The 20,018-nt window shown below is 33.7% G+C and overlaps 4 protein-coding genes across 4 annotated transcripts in view; 2 read left to right on the top strand and 2 right to left on the bottom strand.

Annotated features, from left to right (window-relative positions):
* Positions 1-85: 85 nt before the first annotated feature.
* LOC118046135 (probable protein phosphatase 2C 38) lies at positions 86-3,449 on the bottom strand. The gene is made up of 4 exons (XM_035054935.2): positions 2,330-3,449; positions 1,434-1,801; positions 875-1,111; positions 86-480 (listed from the first exon to the last, which is right to left on the bottom strand). Exons 1-4 carry the CDS (start codon positions 2,607-2,609, stop codon positions 241-243), a joined length of 1,125 nt encoding a protein of 374 aa, XP_034910826.1. The 5' UTR covers positions 2,610-3,449; the 3' UTR covers positions 86-240.
* Positions 3,450-12,656: 9,207 nt separating this feature from the next.
* On the bottom strand, positions 12,657-14,431 carry LOC118046137 (uncharacterized). The gene is made up of 4 exons (XM_035054937.2): positions 14,168-14,431; positions 13,958-14,087; positions 13,375-13,784; positions 12,657-13,266 (listed from the first exon to the last, which is right to left on the bottom strand). Exons 1-4 carry the CDS (start codon positions 14,200-14,202, stop codon positions 13,020-13,022), a joined length of 822 nt encoding a protein of 273 aa, XP_034910828.1. The 5' UTR covers positions 14,203-14,431; the 3' UTR covers positions 12,657-13,019.
* A 280-nt stretch (positions 14,432-14,711) lies between these two features.
* The window catches only part of LOC118062891 (ATP-dependent RNA helicase DEAH13), a 33,497-nt gene continuing 28,190 nt past the window's right edge, over positions 14,712-20,018 (top strand). Inside the window, exon 1 of the mRNA XM_073405443.1 lies at positions 14,712-14,945. Within this exon, the coding sequence (XP_073261544.1) occupies positions 14,727-14,945 (219 nt within the window). The 5' untranslated portion in view covers positions 14,712-14,726. The remainder of the gene's footprint in view (positions 14,946-20,018) is intronic.
* On the top strand, positions 14,952-17,614 carry LOC118046136 (ATP-dependent RNA helicase DEAH13-like). The gene is made up of 4 exons (XM_035054936.2): positions 14,952-15,579; positions 15,678-15,908; positions 16,694-16,807; positions 16,909-17,614. The coding sequence occupies exons 1-4, from the start codon at positions 15,325-15,327 to the stop codon at positions 17,506-17,508; spliced, it is 1,200 nt and encodes a 399-aa protein (XP_034910827.1). The 5' UTR covers positions 14,952-15,324; the 3' UTR covers positions 17,509-17,614.

Below are 20,018 nucleotides of genomic sequence, written 5' to 3'. Positions count from 1 at the left end.
GTTAGCTTCATTTTAATCTTGCCCGGTTGCATTTAACTGCAGGTTATGTATTTAACAGATCTGTTTTCAGCCAAAAGTTCCAAAATGTTTTTGGCTGGTCAATTGGGGTAACAGCCAGAAATCTTTTGAAGAGTGATGTTCATTGACATTGTGAGCCCCACTTTTTGGGGTCTCAAGAAACAGGATGTCTTTCACAATCTTCCAGCAATAATCTAAAGATGGGGATGGAGAGATCAAACACTAGAATCTTGCCTCTGAGTCAGATATAGTGGCGGCGCTTCCACCTCTTATCGATAAGGGATGGCCACAGATGGAACTTCTACTGATCAAATGAGAATCTATAAACACAACTATGACACTAATATCATCATGAAAATGTCTCCGGACACCTCGTTCGATCCTTTTCAAATCTGTGTACCTCGTCTCTCTTTTCTTTGCAGCTTCCCGAAGGGCAGCTTTGACAAGCATCTTGGCAATTCCCTGCATCGTAGAGATGGAAAAGGAATCAAGTTAATGCTTTGAAACAGCCACACCTTCACTTATGGGCCTATTATGGAAAATTGCAAAGATCATGACAGTTCATTACTCCAACGCGTTGTTAATTTGGAAATTATAAACTATACAGCGGTGGAAGAAAACAAATGCTGTCTAACTGCAAGAACAACCAATATTGGTTTGTGATGGAAACTAGAATCAGAAAAAGCAAGAATCTAGTTAGAGTTACTTCTGGTCAGGAGGCAGAAAATTTGAGGTAATTACAGTTTAAAGACTATCAATCACTGCATCGTTGCTATGTGAACTGCTGGATAAACAGCAGTCAAGATGATTGAACAGGTTTACACATGATGTCATGGAGAGAATGGGATGAGCTTACATTCCGGGGGAAATTTTGGACAATGTCAACAGCCTCCTGATTGCTAAGATGCTCCCATAGACCATCAGAAGCAAATATGAGGAATCGATCTCCTGGTTGGAGTTTGCGCACTAGTATTTCTGGCTCTGGATTTAGGATTGGCTTGTGGAAAGGTTTGGGCAGTCTAAACTTTGGTTGTAGAGGCTCTCGGTTGAACTCTGACTTCTTAAGATAGGCATCTCCTATGGATCTTGAAACCTGCAAGGATAAATGTCAGCAAGTGGAAAATGTTTACCTAAAACTGCTTAACCATTCAGATTGTTAAGTTCTCATGAAAGGAAATAACAGAACATAGTAACCTTCTAGTTACATATTTGTGAAACAAAAATTAAATCAATTTTCTAATGAGCACAACGCTATGGATAGCAGAGCATTTCCCCCCTTCTACATGCGTTTTCCTGAACACGCTGAAACCTCACGCGTCGAGCAACACTCAAACCGCATTTTAGCACAAAGTTCAACTGATATAAACCTTCTCCCATCAGTCAGGTGTATAGGAAAGAAAATGCAAGGAAATTACCTGTATGATGCCCTTCACGCGCCAAACTTTGTGCTTCTGCACAACAATCTGTGAATCATTGGGATGCAGACACCAGAGTTCATTTCTCACAGTTTCTATATTAGCATTGTGCTCCGTAGATAATTGTAATGCTGTAACTTCCCTGGTTCCTCTTTCTGCTCTTCCTAAAACCACCCGGGAGTCTCCTGCATTTGCAATATATAACAATCCATTGCATATGACTCCCACCAAACAACATGATCCAACAGATGCCATATGGGGCTTACTAAGCCACTGCTTTTTCACAAGTGAAAGAAAACCCTCTTCTGTAGATGCAAAAGCCTTCTTGATAGCAATTTCCGATACATCTTGTTGCTCAGAAACAATTTCTGCATCGCAAACAAACAGAAAGTTAGCAGCATTAAACATCTGCCTATCCAACAGAGAGATAGCTACATCGTGTAGGAAACAGGGCATCTATTACTGATCAATGCTTTAAGCCAGTTGAGAAGTTAAATATAGATTCATACAAAATAGATCCAACAGAAAGAATAACAACTAAACTTTTACAGAAACGAAACATTGATCCTCAGCCCATCCACTTGGTGTGCACATGAGTCCCTTTAACCTTAAAGATTAAAAGTGTGAGGTGAATTAGACCATGAAAAACTATTGCCTACAACCTGTATATATGTTCCAAGAAAATGCATCTAGCTTGCGAACATCAGAACTCTTTAAACTTGACCAACCATTCACACTACCTTCAGTAAGACACAACCCTACTAGATAACATCATTCACTAGATTTGAGTCATGAGCATGATCTTAAAGAATCAAGCAAACAAAGCATCACTAATTCATTACGAAGTGGTCCAAGCAAATAGTAAAATTAGCAAAACAATTAAGCTGAAAACATACTTTTGAAATTGGAGAAAACGTTGTGGTTGATAAACTTTGAAGCCTCAGTTCCTCCATGTCCATCATATACTCCAACAAAAGTCCCCTGTGGACCTGAATTAGTTGAACTCAAAGGCCCTGATTCAAGTTGGCTTTGATCCTCCATCAAGCTATTGGCTTGAATTGCAGCCATCGAGAACTCTCCATAAACATGGTTCCCCAAATTCTTGTACCACAACAACCCATCAACCTTCTCAGTGGCATCATCCTCCACACAAGGTCTCCAACAAGGTTTAACCATTTTGAAGAGATCACTTAGACCACAACCACAAGCAACCAACTTTATAATAGTAGTATTACTTACTTTCACATTATCCAAATGAGCCAGGAACCAATATATTCACAAGACTAAATCTGAAATCCAGTTCCTGCTGATGCTCCAATCTTACAGTCCCAGCTCTTGAAACTATATAGCCACAGAACTCAGACACCATTAATAAGTACAATTATCATGTACAGACCAAAAGGGCATGGGCTAAATTAATTGAAAAGATTATAACGAGACAAGGAGGCAATAGTTTTTAAGTGAGTTCAGAGAATATAGAGATGTGCTGGTGCCATGTACCTTGAATCTGGGTTAAGTATGTTTGGTTCTTTCATGTGTGCCATATTTCGAGAAACAGACTTAGCTGGAAAAGAACACATGGATTTGGTAGTGGCAGAGTTTGGTCTGAAATGAGGGAGATCAAAGGGAGCAATGGATAAGAGACGGGGTTTTCGGAGTTTTTTGACAGGACATCTTCAGTTTTGTTGTCAGATGAGATTCAAGGATGGGAAATAAAGAGATTTTAAATTACAATTCCTGACATTGTTGTTTTTTCAATCTTTCACTTGGGTTCTCTACTTCTTTTTTTCTTTGGCGGTCTAGTGGTGCTCCCCCTCCCCCCAAGGTTTCCCATTCCATGGCTGAGATTCTCAGCTTTCCATTCATTGCAATTTATAGGCAATAACACACTGTTTTAGGTGCTATTATTGCTCCATTTTAGGCATCCAATTCTTGTTTTCCTTGTTAAGCTGAAAACATTGAGCTGAGATGTTTTTACTAAATTCATGATTTTGGAATATTGAGCTGCCCTTTGTTTTCCCTCGGCGCTCCTTTATCTCTTAGGGCATCTGTAATGTGGGAGCTAAAAGAAAAGTCAAAGCCAAAAAAAATTTGTTCTTTTAGCTCCCCGCGCGATTAGCAGCTCATTATAAAAAAAATATTTAGAAATATATTAAAATAATATTTTTTTTAATTCTATGTGTTTAAAAAAATAGTTATAATTATTTTTTAAAGTGTTTTTATTTAAAAATATATTAAAATAATATATATTTTAAAAAATCAATTTTAATATATTGTATCAAAATAATCTAAAAACACTAAAAAAAATTAATTTGAAAAAAATAAAAAAATTTAATTTTTTTAAAAAATACTTTTAAAGTACAAAAATAAATAGAGGAAATATGAGTCTTTTCTAGTCCCTAGTTCAATTGATCAGATTTTAAGTTTATTCTTTAATGATTATGAGTTCGAGTTTTCTCATTATCATTGAAAGTAAGGGTGAACAAAAAAATTAAAAATCGAAAAAAACCGAACCGTGAAAAAAAAATTGATTAAACCGATTAAAATTTTGAAAAAAACCGACCGGTTAGGTTTGATTTCATAAACCTAAAACTGAAAAAAACCAAACTGAACCGAACCCAAATAAAAAAACCGGAAAAAAATCCTAGTCAAACGGGAAAAAATTAAGCCAAAACCGAGTCAAACTAGTTTGAAACGGTTTTTATCTTAAAAAACTAAATCGAACCAAAACCGGTCAGTTTGAACCGATTTCAATTTTTTTTTTTTTTAAATAAATTTTAATCTAGTTATTTTTTTTTTATAAAAAACAAACCAAACTAAAAATAATTACTCATAATTAAAAATTTTCATGATATTTAATTTTAGAACCATGAATTAGTTAGGTATATAAAAACTGCCCGAACAAATACATTAATCAAAAGTATGGGTCTTTTCTTGGTTCATTATAAAAAGAAAAGGAGGTGACAACCGGGTACAGTGAGTTCAGAGTGAAGTGAAGTGAAGTGACAAAGATAACTGGTACATGCACTGAAATAGCAACCCCACATCTTCAAACAGGGAACGCATATATATATATATATATATATATATATATATATATATATATATATATATATATATATATATATATATTATATATATATATATATATATGAACGAATGGAAGTAGTCAGCCATTGTATTGAACAATATCTCCGGTGCTTTGCCTGCCACCAAACCCTGCAAGTGGCATTCTTTTTCTTTAATGGGCTGACTACAATACTATCTACCATGCATCTACAATTCCATATTAGCTTAAATGGAAATACTGACGGAATTGTTGGTAAATTATAATGAATTTTATCAATATAAATATATATTTTTGATATATATCAAGATAATTATAGTAAAAAAAATTAAAACAAAACAAAAAAGTATGATGACGTGTCATTTATATCAACGGAATTACCGACGATATTAATACCATCAGTAAAATCTATTCGTAAACTTGTTGGTAAACTATTCAATTCTCCCTAACACTGTTCATCATGTCAATTACAAAAGTAATCATCAATGAAAAATTTCATCGGTATTTTCCAGAGAGCTCTTGAACCATTCACTTTCTAATTATACTGTTAATTACTGTTCTTTATAGACGAAATCACTAACGGATTGAAAAATTGTTGGTGTTATTTGGTGGGTTTTTGAACTTTTTTTTTATTAAATTGAATATTTAAATTAAATATTATAGATGAAATTATCGATGCATTGAAAAGTCGTCGGTGATATTTAGCGGTTTCTGAAAATGTTTGATTAAATTGAAAATTTAAATTAAATATTAAATACAGAATCATCGATGGAATGACTAAAAATATTAATATTTAATTATTCATCATTAAAATCATCAGTAAAATATCTTAATACAAATACTAGAATCCCTTATTTCACAGCAGATGAGACTTATCCTCCTCCTTTTCTTCTTTTTCTTCTTCGCCCTATATAAAAAACATCAACATCCCCTTCTCTATTTCTTTCTCTTCTCTCATCAACTCCTTCTCTTCTCCTTCATGCTCAAGTATATTTTTTTTTCTTCTTAGTTTTTTTTTAATTAACATACTTTATGAATTTGCATTTTTTTTTTCTCTTCTTAGCTTCACTTGTAACTACATTAAGGTAATATTTTTTTTTTTCATTATATTTTTTTTATGTTTAAATTTGTTTTATTCTTAATAATTGTATGAAGGTTGTTATAGCATTTTTTTTTTCATATGAGATCAATTTTTAGTTGATTTATTTATTTTTTTTGTTGCAAATTTGTTTGAGTTGATTTTCTTTTTCTTTTTTCCAAGCAACTCAGTTCTGAGTATTATAGAGTGTTGATTTATATTAATTTAATTATTTTCTAGTTTTGTTAAATTGATTTTTTAAAAAATATATTTTTAAATAATCACTGACAAAATTGCATACAATATTTTTGTTGATTATATGACAAGCTTCTCGAGGGAAATAACAACAAAATAAAGCGGGTAGGTTTTTTTTTAGCCCACTTTTCCATCAGTAAATCCATCGATAATAATTTTTTTTATTATTATCAATGAACTTATCGATAGACAAAAAATTATTGATGAAAGATTCACCGACAAAACATTTTCTTTTGTGATTTCATAAGTATATTAATTTCTAATGGAATCATAGTACGAATACTGACATAAAATTCTATTGGTAAATATAAGAATTCTAGTAGTGAAGGTTCTTGTCCAAACAATTCAGTTGACCAAAGCTTAGCTTCTTGTGATGCCTTACTCTGATAGCTTAATGAGAATTTACATGAAGCAAATAATTGTATGAAATTGCAAGCATATTCCAAACGACAAGACATTGAATACAAAGTGAGGGACTTTGTGTTTTTGAAGCTTTATCCTTACATACCACCAACAATCAGTGTTTAAGAAAGTGAGATTGAAGAAAAACTTGGAAAGATGGCCTACAAGCTCAAGCTTCCACAACGATCTTGTATTCACTTGGTCTTTAATATGACCCTTTTAAAGAAATAATTGGGTGAAACAATGGTTGCTAGTACTAATTAAGTTACCTCCTATGACTGAAGATTGTGAATTAACTAGGGAACAAATAATATACACTCGTTATGTTAAAAAAGGATCCAAAATTATTGAGGAATACTTGGTCAAATGAAAAAGACTTCTGGTAGATGATGCTACGTGGGAAACACTCAAGAAATGAAAGACAAGTTCATAAATATAAACCTTAAGGACAAGGTTTTAATTAGAGGAGGGGGTATTGATAAGCCAAGAAGATCATCTTAAAGAGTGCCCATAAAGAACACAAAATATTTTGCTTAGGAGCTATCATGTAGGAGAGTTGTACACTTTACATTACATTATCTAGGATGTCATGAGGGGGACATGCACAAGATATCATGTAGTGGGCTTGCATAATCTAGGACATGATAGCATGCATGAAGATTTTGAAAGCTGTTGTTTGTTAATCAAGTCCTCAAGCTTGCTAAAAAATAAGTCAATTAGTTCTTATATGCTTTTGAATAAATTTTGGCTACCTAGTTGTCATTAAATGTTTGTGTCATATTTCGCAGAGATGTGATCTAAGAATTAGAAATAATTGTTAATTCCTTTTATGTATTTAAACTTCTTTATTTTCATTAATAAAGCAAGCTTATTCTAGATAAATTACTATGGTCTATTCTCATCCCAGGTAGAATTCTATCTTCCTTAAAACAACTTCATAGCTTTGATTGGGACCTATTACTTTATAATTATGTGTTTTTGAAAACAGTGTGCTTCGAACTTTGATCCTTGAATCTTCCATGGGAATTGGGTTTATGACACTTGAATCATAGTCAATAGGTTGGCTTGGTTTTCGATTAGACGCTACCCAAAGAAAAAGAATGGATTCTTTTCTTAGGTTGATGTTGAACTTGTTAGAATTTATTTATGAGAATCTACCTTAAAGATAAAAGATAGAGATAAGTCCAGCAAATCATTTGAATCAGTCTTCAATGTCATTGTTTTCATATCAGATTCTGTTGCAAGATTTGCTACACATTCTATTATTTGAAGTCCAATAATCTCTTATATTTGTTGAGAGTTTTTATCATTGTCACGTTATTTTGTAAACCTTTAAATAGAATTCTCAACTAATAAAAGTATTGATCTTTTTTTATTATTATTATTCAACTTTGCTCTTAAGAATTTTTCCTACTCTTCTTAAAACAATGTTACTTGTAAAACTTCAATTTCTATTAGTGGTATCAAAGCTTTATATCCTACGAGCTGCAAGGCAAGTATTCTAAGTGTTAAACATAATACGGTTGAGTGCTAAGCACAAAGAGGGTGAGTGTAAACACTACTGAGTTATTTTTTCTATTAGTTCTATGTCTACTTCAAGTAATACTGTATTTACAATTCTAGTGTTCAATGGAGAACACTGTTATATTTAGGTTGTTAATAAGAGGTTTTATTTAAAATCTCAAGGCTTGTGGAATGTTATAATGTCTGAATCTGATCCATCACCATTGATAGCAAATCTCATAATTGCTCAGATGAAAACGTATGAAGAAGAAAAACTCAAAAAGGATAAAGCCATAACCTACCAACATTTTGGACTTACATATCATATTTTCACCAAAATAATGAACCTGGAAACACCAAAACAAGTATGGGACAAACTCCAAGGTGAATTTGAAGGTAGCAATAGAGTAAAAAATGTTAGGCTTCTTGCATTGAAAGAGAATTTGTGTTGATAAAGATGAAAGACAATGAATCTGTCAAAGATTATTATGGAAGATTAATGAATGTTACAAGTCAAATGAGACTTCTTGGTAAAACATTTACAGATCATAAGGTGGTAGAAAACATTATGGTGTTTGTACCAGAAGTTTGAAGCCAAGATCTCTACAATAGAAGAGTTGTGATTTGCAATATCTCACTATCGCAGAGTTAATTAGCAAACTTCATGTACAAAAGCAAAGGGTACAAATGAGAATGATGAGGCTATTAAAGGTGTTTTCCAAGAAAACAACAAAGGAAATATTACTAGTAACCTACCAAGAAAGAAACCTGTCAAGTTTACCAAGGGAAAAACTTGTATATCTTCAAAAAGGTAAAATTTTTCAACTTGCTCTTATTGCAGAAGAACCAACCATGTTGAGAAAGATTGTTGGTTTAAGGATACACCCTCTTTCTAGTATATGTTTTGTAATAATCTTGGCCATAATGAGAAATATTGCAAAATTAAGAAAAAACAATCTCAACAGCAAATACAACAACAACAAAATATGTGTGAAGAAGACAAAGATGACGATGAGCATCTGTTTATAGCATCACAAGCTAACAACACTTTTAAACTAAATACATGACTCATTGATAATAACTGCACTAGTCACATGACCAAATATCCATTAATGTTTTTCCTCTATTAACAAATCAATTCAACCATGATTATACAATCTCTTTTAAAGAAAGATTTTGCTTTATGACTGATACATATGATTCAGAGATAGCAAAAAATCAAAATGGATGGTAATAGCTTCTATTTGAAGCTCGATGTAGTTGAAGGGTATGTTTTCAATGCCAAGATTGATGAAAGTATTGTTTGGCGTAAAATATATGGTCATTTCAATGTAAAATCATTAAAGTTCATGTATGATGCTAGTATGGTAAAAGATATGCCTAAAATCCATGTTAGTGCCCAAACTTGAGAAAGTTATAAACTTAGGAAGCAACATCGACAGTCATTTCCTCAAAGTATATCCAAAAGAGCTACTCACAAGCTAGAGTTAGTCCATTTAGACATCTGTAGACCAATAAGCACAATTTTATTAAGCAATAATGTGTATTTTATATTGTTCATTGATGACTTTAGTAGAATGACTTAGGTTTATTTTCTAAAAACCAAGTCAAAAGCACTTTTTATGTTTAGAAACTTTAAGAAAATGGCTAAAACTCAAAGTGGTAAAAAAATTAAGGTGTTTAGAACTAATAACGGAGAAGAGTATACTTATAAATAGTTTAATTCCTTTTGTCAAAAGCTAAGATTGTACACTAGTTGATAATTCCATACTCGACATAGCAAAATGAAGTTTCTGAAAGAAAGAACAGGACTATGATGGAGATGTCCAGGTGTATTTTGTTTGAAAAAAGGTTACCAAGATTTCTACGGGTTGAAACATTCAGCACTTCAGTATATTTGCTTAACAGACTACCAACTAAGTTTGTTTATAGCAAAACACCATTGGAAGCATGATTTGGTGTCCGATCTACTACCAAACACCTCAAAGTGTTTGGATCATTGTGTTACTTTCATGTGTCATCTGTCAAAAGAGAAAAACTTGATGAAAGAGCTAAGAAATGAATTTTTGTTGGATATGTGACATAATCTAAAGGTTACACAATCTACAATCTGAATGGAGCTGAAATTTAGAATAGCTGAGATGTGCATTTTGATCAGACATCATGCTATAATTAGGACCTAAAGAAAGTTGATTAGACTACTACAACTACTCTTGAACCAGCAGTAGGAAAATTTGGTGTTGAAGATCAACTAGATATTGAAACAACTTCAGATTCACAAATACTTAAGGTAAAGCCATTGTCTTATGTGTATGAAAGATGTAATCTTGTACATGCTAAGCCTACAAGCTATACTGAAGCTGCAAGATTTCCAACTTGGATTGATGCTATGAAATCATAAACTGATTCCATTGAAAGAAATGGAACTCTAAGATTGACTGAACTTCTTGAGGATAAAAAGGAAATTGGTGTGAAGTGGGTCTTCAAAACCAAATTCAATCCAGATAGTTTAATTTTCAAACACAAGGTTAGATTAATTGTTAAAGGCTTTGCTCAAGTTGTTGAAGTGGATTATAGTGATACTTTTGCATCAATAGCTAGTCATGACACTATAAGACTTCTACTTACACTTGCAGGTCAAAAAGAATGGAAAATTTATCATTTAGATGTCAAGTCTGTCTTTCTAAATGGAATACTCCTTGAAGAAATCTATGTTCAACAACCAGAAGGCTTTGAAGTTGTTGATCATGAACACAAAGTATACAAGCTATACAAGGCTCTTTATGATTTAAAGCAAGCACCAAGGGCCTGGTACAACAGAATTGATACTCATTTGATTTAATTGGGATTCAAGAGAAGTGAAAATAAAGCTACTCTGTATCTAAACAAAATGAAGATGATTTGTAGCTGGTAGTATCACTCTATATTGATGACACACTAGTGACTGGAAGCAATGTAAAATTACTGGTAGAGTTCAAAAGAGAAATGCAGGATGTATTTGAGATGTCTGATCTTGGTATCATGAACTACTTCCTTTGAATGGAAATACATCAATGCAGTTCGGGTATCTTTATCTTACAGAGGAGATATGCTGTTGATATACTCAAGAAATTCAAGCTTGAATCATGTAAAAAAGTATCAACTCCATTGACACAAAATGAGAAGATTTTAAAAATTGATGGTGAGAAACTTGAGGAACCCTCTGCATATAGAAGCTTAGTAGGTAACCTACTATACTTGACAACAACCAGACCTGACTTAATGTTTCCAGCTAGTTTGCTTTTAAGGTTTATAAGCTCACATAGCAATATTCAAATGGGAGTTGCTAAGATGATGCTGAAGTATATTAGAGGGAGAACCGACCTTGACATCTGGTATTCAAAGACAGGAGGAGTTAAATTAAATAGGTATGCAAATAATGATTGGATAGGGAGTGTTGATGATATGCAAAGTATTTCTAGATATGTGTTTAGAATTGGTTCAGGTGCAATATGTTGGAATGCAAAAAAGCAAGAAATGGTGGCATAATCAACTGTTGAAGCGGAGTATATCTCCATAGCAGCTGCTACAAATCAAGAAATATGATTAAACAAGTTGCTTGCTGATATAGGCCAAGAACAAAGCTCACCAACCGAGCTTTATTGTGATAACAAGTCTATCATTGCTATTGCTCAAAATCCAGTTCAACATGGCACGACCAAACACATTAATGTGAAATTTCACTTTATAAAAGAAGTTGAGAATAATTTACTTATAAAGCTTCATTATTGTCCAACTGATATTCAACTTGTTGATATAATGACTAAAGCACTTCTTAGATCAAGGCTGGAATTTTTAAGGATGAAACTTGGTTTGTCTAAGACAAATATTAAGGAGGAGTGTTAGAATTTATCTATGAGAATTTGTCTTAAAAATAGAAGATAGAGATAAGTATAGTAAATCGTTTGAATCAATCTTCAATATTATTGTTTTCTTGTCAGATTCTACCATAAAATTTGCTACAGATTCTGTTATTTGGAGTCCAATAATCTCTCATGTTTGTTGAGATTTTTTATCATTGTCAAAGTTGTTTTGTAAGCCTTTAAATAGGCATTCTCAAGTAATAAAAACATTGATGTTTTTTAACCCAACTCGGCTCTTCAGAATTTTTCCTCCTCTTCTCAAAACAGTGTTGCATGTAAAACTTCAATTTCTATCAGAACCTGCAAATTGGAGAAGACCATGCTCCTCGGGTGCCTGCGAAGGTATAAAAAACTGTCTTAATAGGACAACAAAACATTGTCTTTGAAGTGTCTCCAAGTTAATCCAAAAAATATGCACTATTTTGGCATCTGGATATGCTCATACACGTGATGGGATGGCATGCAATCCAAGGATAGACCAAACAATGCTCATCAAGTTCAGGGAATAATGTGTGCAGTAAGCAAACTCGGTCTGAAGTTCTGGCAAAAACTTAAATATGCACTGTTTACTGTTAGAGACAAAAACCTTGCTCAATCCCCTCTGAAGTCTTGTTCTGGTTTTCAAGGCTGCATTTGAACATCTGGGTGTTATAAATCTTCACTGCCATCTTATTCTAAAGCTTTGTGCATGTTTCCTTAACTTCAAAAGCCATGAGTGACGCTCGTTTTTGGTTGAATCAGAGTGAAATGGATGTTAGGATTTGAATTGAAATCATAAAATCTATAAGAAGCCTCTGGTGAAATTAAAGCGGTTAGATTTTCCAAGAAAGGGTTATCTAGTTTAGCACTTGTGTGATGAAGATGATCCTAATATATGAACTTCAGAAGCAGAAAAAGTATGCTAGCTTATAAGGTTGGAGCAAGTCACAATAATCAACAATGAAGTGACGCGTTTAATTTTTATATAATTTTTTAATTTATTTTTAATATTATTACATTGAAATAATCCAAAAATATATTAAAAAATAATTAATTAAAAATTTAAAATACAGTTGGATTATAATGTAAAATACCATCTTAATCAAACTCTAAAAGAGAATGAAAACAAGAAAGAATACGACCCTTGACTCAGGTCCAGCATCATCTGGACAGCAAATCCTTGATTATTCCCTACATCACATGCTTTCTTTGATGTTCACTCATGTGAGTTTATTATCCATGCAATGATATTAACTAATCAATACTCTACCCTCGTCATCACGTTTGGCCATTTCTTGCTTCAATGCAAGAAGAACACAGGCCCATCCTAACGTCTCTTTCTGTTATTTGTGTTATTAGCTATATATATCTCACATCATTAGCATTTAACACACATGGATTCAAGTAGGGCCAGCTCTAATCATATGTCTTCTCTCCATTGAGCTTTGTATCTGCACCCTGGCATGCCTTAAAGCGTCAAGAACTTCAAGAACACTTCTATTGACTACCTTCAACTCACTTTTCTTGGTAGAAGCTGGCAAACTCAATGGGACTAGTGCCAACGAATTATTCACATAATCCTCATTATCACTCTCATTTCCTGCATTTTTCTCCATCTCCACCACTGATGCTTTAATGCTCGCAGAACTGAAAGAGATAATCAGAATATTGACTTAATTAGCTTAAAGAAACCCCATTAAATTATCATAGATAAAAGTGGCTATTGAAAAGGACAAAGCATGTTGAACTTGATACCTTGGATCATCAATCTTTGAATCTTGTGAACATGCAACGGTTTCATCCTTTGATTTATCTAAAGAATTGTCAGCATTTGAATCTTGAGTCTCTCCGATGGAATCGGAAACAGTACAAGTATTTTGATTGGATGTAGTTGTTTCAGAGCCATAGTCTTTCATATCATGTGAGTCTGTTGCGATTATGACACGGGGCTTGGATTCAGATTCTTCGGGGTCTTTATGGCCCGCAGTGCTTGTGGATGATGCGCTAGAAAATCCACTAATCTCAGATGAACTTGACTTCTCTGTTACCTCTGATGCGGGCCAAATCTTCAAAGACTCAAGCTTCTTCATCAAGAATTTATGCTTCTTTTCAGCCTTTTTCCTCAATTTGATCTCTTCTCTGAGTTTGTCCTCTAGCTCTATTAACTATACCATAAAAAATTAGATGAAAATGAAACTTGAGATCTTACAATTGATGCGTTGTGGTTGTGTATTGACATCTCAAATGCGAAGCATGCAATAACATCAATCTACCCAGAAGGAGAAGAAAAAAAAGTAAATTAAAGGCCATCCAGATGTCAGGGATAGAAGGAACAGACCTTACTGCCCATGAGCTCTGCCTCCTCTTTAGCAATCTTTGAAGCTTGTCTCTCTGCAAGCAACCTTCCTCTCAGGCATTCTAGAGTCCTCGAACTATCCTCCCCTTCCATTTTCTTGCTTTCACGTATACTGAGAGGCAATCCATCTCAAAATGTGAGAGATAAGAACAATTAAAGAAGAGAAAAACAGAGAGATCAACAAGAGCCCACCTCCATCCTTTGCCATCCTTCCCAGTAGCTGTCATTTTTTGTGTCACTGAGCCTACTTGATGAGTTAAATTCTTAGGAAAGAAAGAAATGTGGAAGACATTTATCCCAGCTACTACTGCTCTGAGAACCAAAACTGTGGAAATTTGTATGAAAGATAGGGGAGGAGCTACCTCTGTTCAAAAGCCAGTGCTTTGGTCGCTTTTGCTCATGTCAGGTGCCTTTAAATCCAACTTTGTTTATTACCACTGCCACCCTTCATCATTTTGCTTTGGCTCGTTGCTCTTTTTCTCTTCGCGTTAATTTTCACCTCAGAAACTACCGTGATTTCCTTCCTTTTAAAACAAGACGGTGAAATCAGCCACTTTCACTGTGTGAAAACATCCTATCATAAGCTCCACCCTCCAAAAGTGAACATAGCACACTACTCACTGGCATTTAATGGCATCCAAGAGACAATCCTTTCAAGAGGAATCATGAAACTGCTTCTTTTGAGATTGAAGCTGGGTTGGATGAGATCCAATCAAAGATGCATATGAATGAGAAAGGTCATTTACAACCAATGGTAATAGGAAGAGAAGTTCAAAACCATGCATCTTTTTCACTAGTGTGTCACAATCTAGTTAGTGGTAATGAGCTTGGCTTAAATGGCAGATCTGTTTCTGCCTTATCAGCTGAAGAAGTGTCCAATGAGGATAATTGTACACCTACACTGGAAGTTCCTAAAAAATCTTCACAAGCTTCAAGTGATCATGATGCTAGAAAAACTTCCAGTTTAATGGTATGTTACCGGCTCAGATTACAAGTCATGATACATAATCTACTTTTGTGCTATATATGTTATATACTGTTTATAACTCAAATTATATGAGACTAGAATTCTGTTTGGATGTTTATTCTTACTTTTTGAAAAGGCTGCTAAAAAAAGTTGAATTGACCAGCTGCTGACTTACAACATGCAATTTATGCATTATGTATTGTACATGGTTAGCATGGAGGATTGAAGAAGCAATTGATGCAACTTAGTATATTATTAACTATTTTTGACTCAATACCATATCTTGTATTATATGTGAGTGGGAATGGTGAAATTACATGTGCATGTCAGTATATTGTGCTAACTGCACTATTGTTGACTAACTGGAGAACGGGGCATTTGCATGGAGCAAGGTAAATTAAATGAGACCTCAACTGTGGATTTAGGAAAGGCTAGCAATTTCCCAGATGTTCCATTGCTAAGACCTCTTACTACCCCAACAGTGGTGCATGTATCAAGGCCAGATGAGGTGGAGAAGAAACAGAAGGATCTTCCAATTATTATGATGGAACAGGAGATAATGGAAGCTATAAATGAACATTCCACTGTTATTATCTGTGGAGAAACTAGGTGTGGTAAAACCACTCAAGTTCCTCAGGTGGGTTTCTTCTATGCATTAGATTTGTTAGCTACTGCCAACTCAAACAATTCGGCTCAAGAACCATCTAATTTTGGTTCTTCGGTGTAATCTTTCAGTTTCTTTATGAAGCAGGTTATGGTTCAAACCATTCTGTTGTTAGAAATGGTGTTATTGGTGTTACTCAACCACGACGAATTGATGTCCTTGCCACTGCTAGACGGTTTGCATTTGAACTTGGTCTTCATCTCGGTAAAGAGGTTAGATTCCAAGTTAGGCATGACAAGAGAATCGGAGACAATTGTTCAATCAAGTTTATGACTGATGGAATATTACTGCGAGAAGTTCAGGTTTGGATTCAGCCGATTTTACATGCATCTTATTTGCGGGTGTTTTGAAGAATGGTACATCAATGATTATATGTGAGAAGTTTTAGTATGTGGTTTTTCAACTGTCAAATGATGTTTACAATTCTTATATTTGATCTTCCTATAGAGTTTTTTCTTTTTTATTGGTGCTTCTTTGGTGTTTCTTCATGTTAGATTCTTGCTTGGTTGCCTGAATCTACATTTTTGAATTGTGAATTTGAATCTATTGGTACTGACCCAAAAAAGGCAATTAAAAAGAATAAGCCAGAGGCACAGTTGTTATTGAACAACCACTAATTTCACTTGTGTCTTCTTTATAGCTGACCCATTCGTCAAAATTTTTAGTGATGCCTGTAGAATTATATATTCTGAATGTTGTTTGTGGAAATTTAAAATTCCTATTATGTTTTCTTGGAATGTACTACCATTGAGGATCCAAAATTCAAATTTTTTTCATGTGTTATTTTCTGAAACTTGTTCCTGAAAATTTAAAGTCCTATTAGTTATATCTCCTGCAGGATCCTTTCTGGTATTGTTTGCTATGCCATGTACGGAGCTAGCTCTGCTGGTGGGACCAATGTAAAAAAGATATTTTGTCTGGAATTAATGGATTTGAACGCTCATGTTAACTATTCTGCAGTTCAATAAAATCTTTTATGGTGTAGACGGATATGGACCCATGTAAAAAAGATATTGTCTGGAGAAAATGGATTAGTATGCTCATGTTAACTCTTTTTCTGTTGTTTAATACTTTTTTTATGTTGCAGACTGATATTTTATTGAAGCGTTACTCTGTGATAATTCTGGATGAGGCTCATGAGAGAAGTGTGAATACAGACATTCTTATTGGAATGCTCTCTCGTGTCATTCAACTCCGCCAGGTAATTTTGATACACTTTTCCCACTTTCAGCTGCAAACATTGTTTATGGATCTTTTCCTTCTCACCTATCTTTACCATATACAATCTTTTGCATATGGCAGAAGAAATATGAGCAGCAGCAAAAAATGGTGCTCTCTGGTCAAAGTCTAAGTCCTGAAAATATGATATTTCCACTAAAACTTGTTCTAATGAGTGCCACCTTGCGAGTGGAGGACTTCATTTCTGAAAGAAGGTTATTTCATGATCCTCCTCCAGTTATAAACGTTCCTACCAGGCAATTTGAAGTGACAGTGCATTTCTCAAAGAGAACAGAAACTGTGGATTATATTGGCCAGGCCTATAAGAAAGTCATGTCAATCCACAAGAGGTTGCCACAAGAAGGCATACTTGTCTTTGTCACGGGACAGAGAGAAGTAGAGTACTTGTGTCAGAAGTTACGTAAAGCTTCAACAGAGTTGATTGCTAATACTGCTAAAGGGCGTGTAGGGGATGAGGTCCCAGCAATGTCTGAAATGGTTTCCATTGAAGGCGTTGACATGAAGGATATTGATGAGGCATTTGAGATTCAGGGGAATTTGATTGACCAGCAAACTGAGAGGTTTGGCTCTCATGATGAAGACGTGCCAGATTCTGTTGAGAATGAATCAGATGTCTCTTATGATTCAGGATCAGAGAGCGAAGTAAGAGGTCTACTTTATTGAATGTGGAAGATATCTTAGGCCAAGCTATCTGTGCTGGCTGGGTTGATAGGGTTGCAAAACGCATCAGAGGAAATTCAGGTTCCTTGGAAGGAGACAGAAAAGCAAGTGCTGTTCGGTATCAAGCCTGCATGGTTAAAGAAACAGTATTCCTTCATCGGCGGTCCTCTCTTTCTAATTCAGCGCCAGAGTTTTTGGTGTACAGTGAATTGCTTTCATACAAAGCGGCCTTACATGCATGGGGCCACAAGCATTAAACCAGAATGGCTTTGCCAAGTATGGTGTGTCTTTGTGCAGTTTTTCAACTGTAGAAGACCGAAACCTGAATATGATCCTCAAACTGACCAATTATATCGTTGGGTCATTCCAACCTTCGGGGCCACATCTGTGGCGACTTCCAGCACAAAGTATGCCAATTAGCAGTGATGAGGATCGACTCAAGGTATGTGCAAAGTTTCCAAACTAATCCACTCATTGAAGCAGATAAAGCGGGGAGTCAAGGATCAAAAGCTGAAAGGTTAGATAAAATAGAAAATGTGCCAGTTTGCTTTAGCTTTCTCAGAATGCGACTATAATCGCATGAGATTGGTTTTGTTCCTTGTTGATCGTACATGAACGAAGAGAAGATATAAATTTATACATTTTTTTAGGAAGGAAAAATGATTTGATGGTCAGGATCTTGCAGCGAAATATCGCTGCTCCTGTTTATCATTACTTTTTATTGGTAACAATCACACGCAGAACTGTGAATCGCTAACTGCCGCCATCAGCCCAAATTTTGATGCCTGTTGTCTTTCTAGCAAGTAATGAAAGAATAGTGATTTCTCCTAATTTGTTCCTTTGTCAGAATCTTTAGCTAGCTAGTCAACGATTGGTAGCTGTGGTAACAATGGGGTTTACTATACTCTGTTGGATGTTTCTTCCGCTGCTCATAACCTGTCTATGATACTCTCTGTAGCACAAATGGATATTGCTGTAAGTGGAGAAATCAGGAAGTTGATAGATGCCTGTAATTTATTTCGCACGGAGTAGTAGAGTAGGTTCTAAAGGTTATAAAAGCAATTTAATTCTATTAATTAATTAATTAATTTAGTTATTTTCAGTTAAATTAATCTCATTTCTTCAACATACATCTCAACTAATTATGAGATTAAGGATCTCATCTTAAAAAAATCTTATTTGGATTTTTATTTTTTTTTAATTGTGAGATTAATTATGTTTTCCACTACGTCTTCAATTTTTTTTTAATTGTGAGATTAACCATTTACGAGATGATAAGTGATTTCAATGGTAGAGTTTTTATATAAAGTAATATGGACTCAACAATTCAATTTTTTTATACGAATTATTTAACGATAAAGTGTTGTATAAATTTAAACGAGTTCAAACACTTGGAGGTACCATATTTTTTCTCAACTAACAAGAAAGACATGGTTAATATATTTTTTTTAAAGGGGTTCAAGTCGCGCTATTTGTGGCGTGCTTTTTTTATTTCTTTTTTTTTCTTAGCTATTTTGTGTTTTTGGGGATTTTTTTTTCAAATCATTATTTAAAGTGAGATTATTATTATTTTATAGTATTGAGTTGATAATTATTTTTATATTTTTTATTGTATAATAATAAATAAAAAAATTAATTCACCATCCATAATTCTAGTCATAAGTTTGATTGCTTAACTAAATATTAATTAAAAGTCTGTGTATGATTGTTTGATATTTTTTGTTATATCTTTTGGTTTTTTGTGTTTATCAAATCTATTATTTTATACAGAGTTTTTATTTTTTATTATTATTGAATTGATGATAAATTAAATTTAATATATTATATAATAAAATAAAAATAATTTAATTCATAAGAATTTATAACTCGGGTTATGAGAATTCATAACTAAATATTAGAGTTGAGTAGGTATTTTTTGAGTTTAAAATGTTTATACCGAATTCAATAACAATGCTAAATTTTTTTTATCGACATAAATGTGGTTTTTTAAGGTTTTAAGAAATTTATGTACATTCTGCGGCAGAATTATGATGAGTGCCTGTTTGGTACATTCTGCAGCAGAAGTTTTAAAAAAAATTTAACGACATAAATGCTAAATTGAGATTCCTAATTTATGATAAACACAATTATCCACTCTGGGTTCTAATTATTTTACATGTCGTTTCTTGTTAAGCTAGGAGTGACTGTTGGTTGTAGTTTAAAACTTAATTTTTTTTATTTTAAAAAATTAAATTGATGTTTTTCTATAGATTTTTTTTTTATGGCTTGAATACCATTAATGATTTTAAATCTTCAAAAATATTGTTATAATGATTCAAAATATATATAAAAAACCCGGTCAGTTTTATTAAATAAAAAACACTCAAGCTACAGCACCAAAAAGTTCTTTAGACTATCCTCCTATATGTATATGTATGTATATGAATGATTGGATTTTATAGATAAAAATACTGCACAATTCATTCATAAATGCATTATATGCTGCAATAAAAAAAATTAAAAACCAATTGTTG

The sequence above is a fragment of the Populus alba genome, chromosome 16, assembly GCF_005239225.2.
Source record: "Populus alba chromosome 16, ASM523922v2, whole genome shotgun sequence".
Taxonomy (NCBI): Eukaryota; Viridiplantae; Streptophyta; class Magnoliopsida; order Malpighiales; family Salicaceae; genus Populus; species Populus alba.
This window is presented reverse-complemented; position numbering and strand designations above follow the sequence as displayed.

Excerpts from the sequence above, each read along its gene's own strand:
- LOC118046135 (XM_035054935.2), bottom strand. The coding sequence starts at position 2,609 with ATGGTTAAACCTTGTTGGAGACCTTGTGTGGAGGATGATGCCACTGAG. Across the intron at positions 1,802-2,329 it reads CGTTTTCTCCAATTTCAAAA|AAATTGTTTCTGAGCAACAA; the intron begins GTATGTTTTCAG and ends TTTGCGATGCAG. Across the intron at positions 1,112-1,433 it reads GCGTGAAGGGCATCATACAG|GTTTCAAGATCCATAGGAGA; the intron begins GTAATTTCCTTG and ends TTATCCTTGCAG.
- LOC118046137 (XM_035054937.2), bottom strand. The coding sequence starts at position 14,202 with ATGACAGCTACTGGGAAGGATGGCAAAGGATGGAG. Across the intron at positions 13,785-13,957 it reads CAGAGCTCATGGGCAGTAAG|TTAATAGAGCTAGAGGACAA; the intron begins GTCTGTTCCTTC and ends TTTATGGTATAG. Across the intron at positions 13,267-13,374 it reads TCAAAGATTGATGATCCAAG|TTCTGCGAGCATTAAAGCAT; the intron begins GTATCAAGTTCA and ends TATCTCTTTCAG.
- LOC118046136 (XM_035054936.2), top strand. The coding sequence starts at position 15,325 with ATGGAGCAAGGTAAATTAAATGAGACCTCAACTGTGGATTTAGGAAAG. Across the intron at positions 15,909-16,693 it reads TATTACTGCGAGAAGTTCAG|ACTGATATTTTATTGAAGCG; the intron begins GTTTGGATTCAG and ends TTTATGTTGCAG. Across the intron at positions 16,808-16,908 it reads GTGTCATTCAACTCCGCCAG|AAGAAATATGAGCAGCAGCA; the intron begins GTAATTTTGATA and ends TGCATATGGCAG.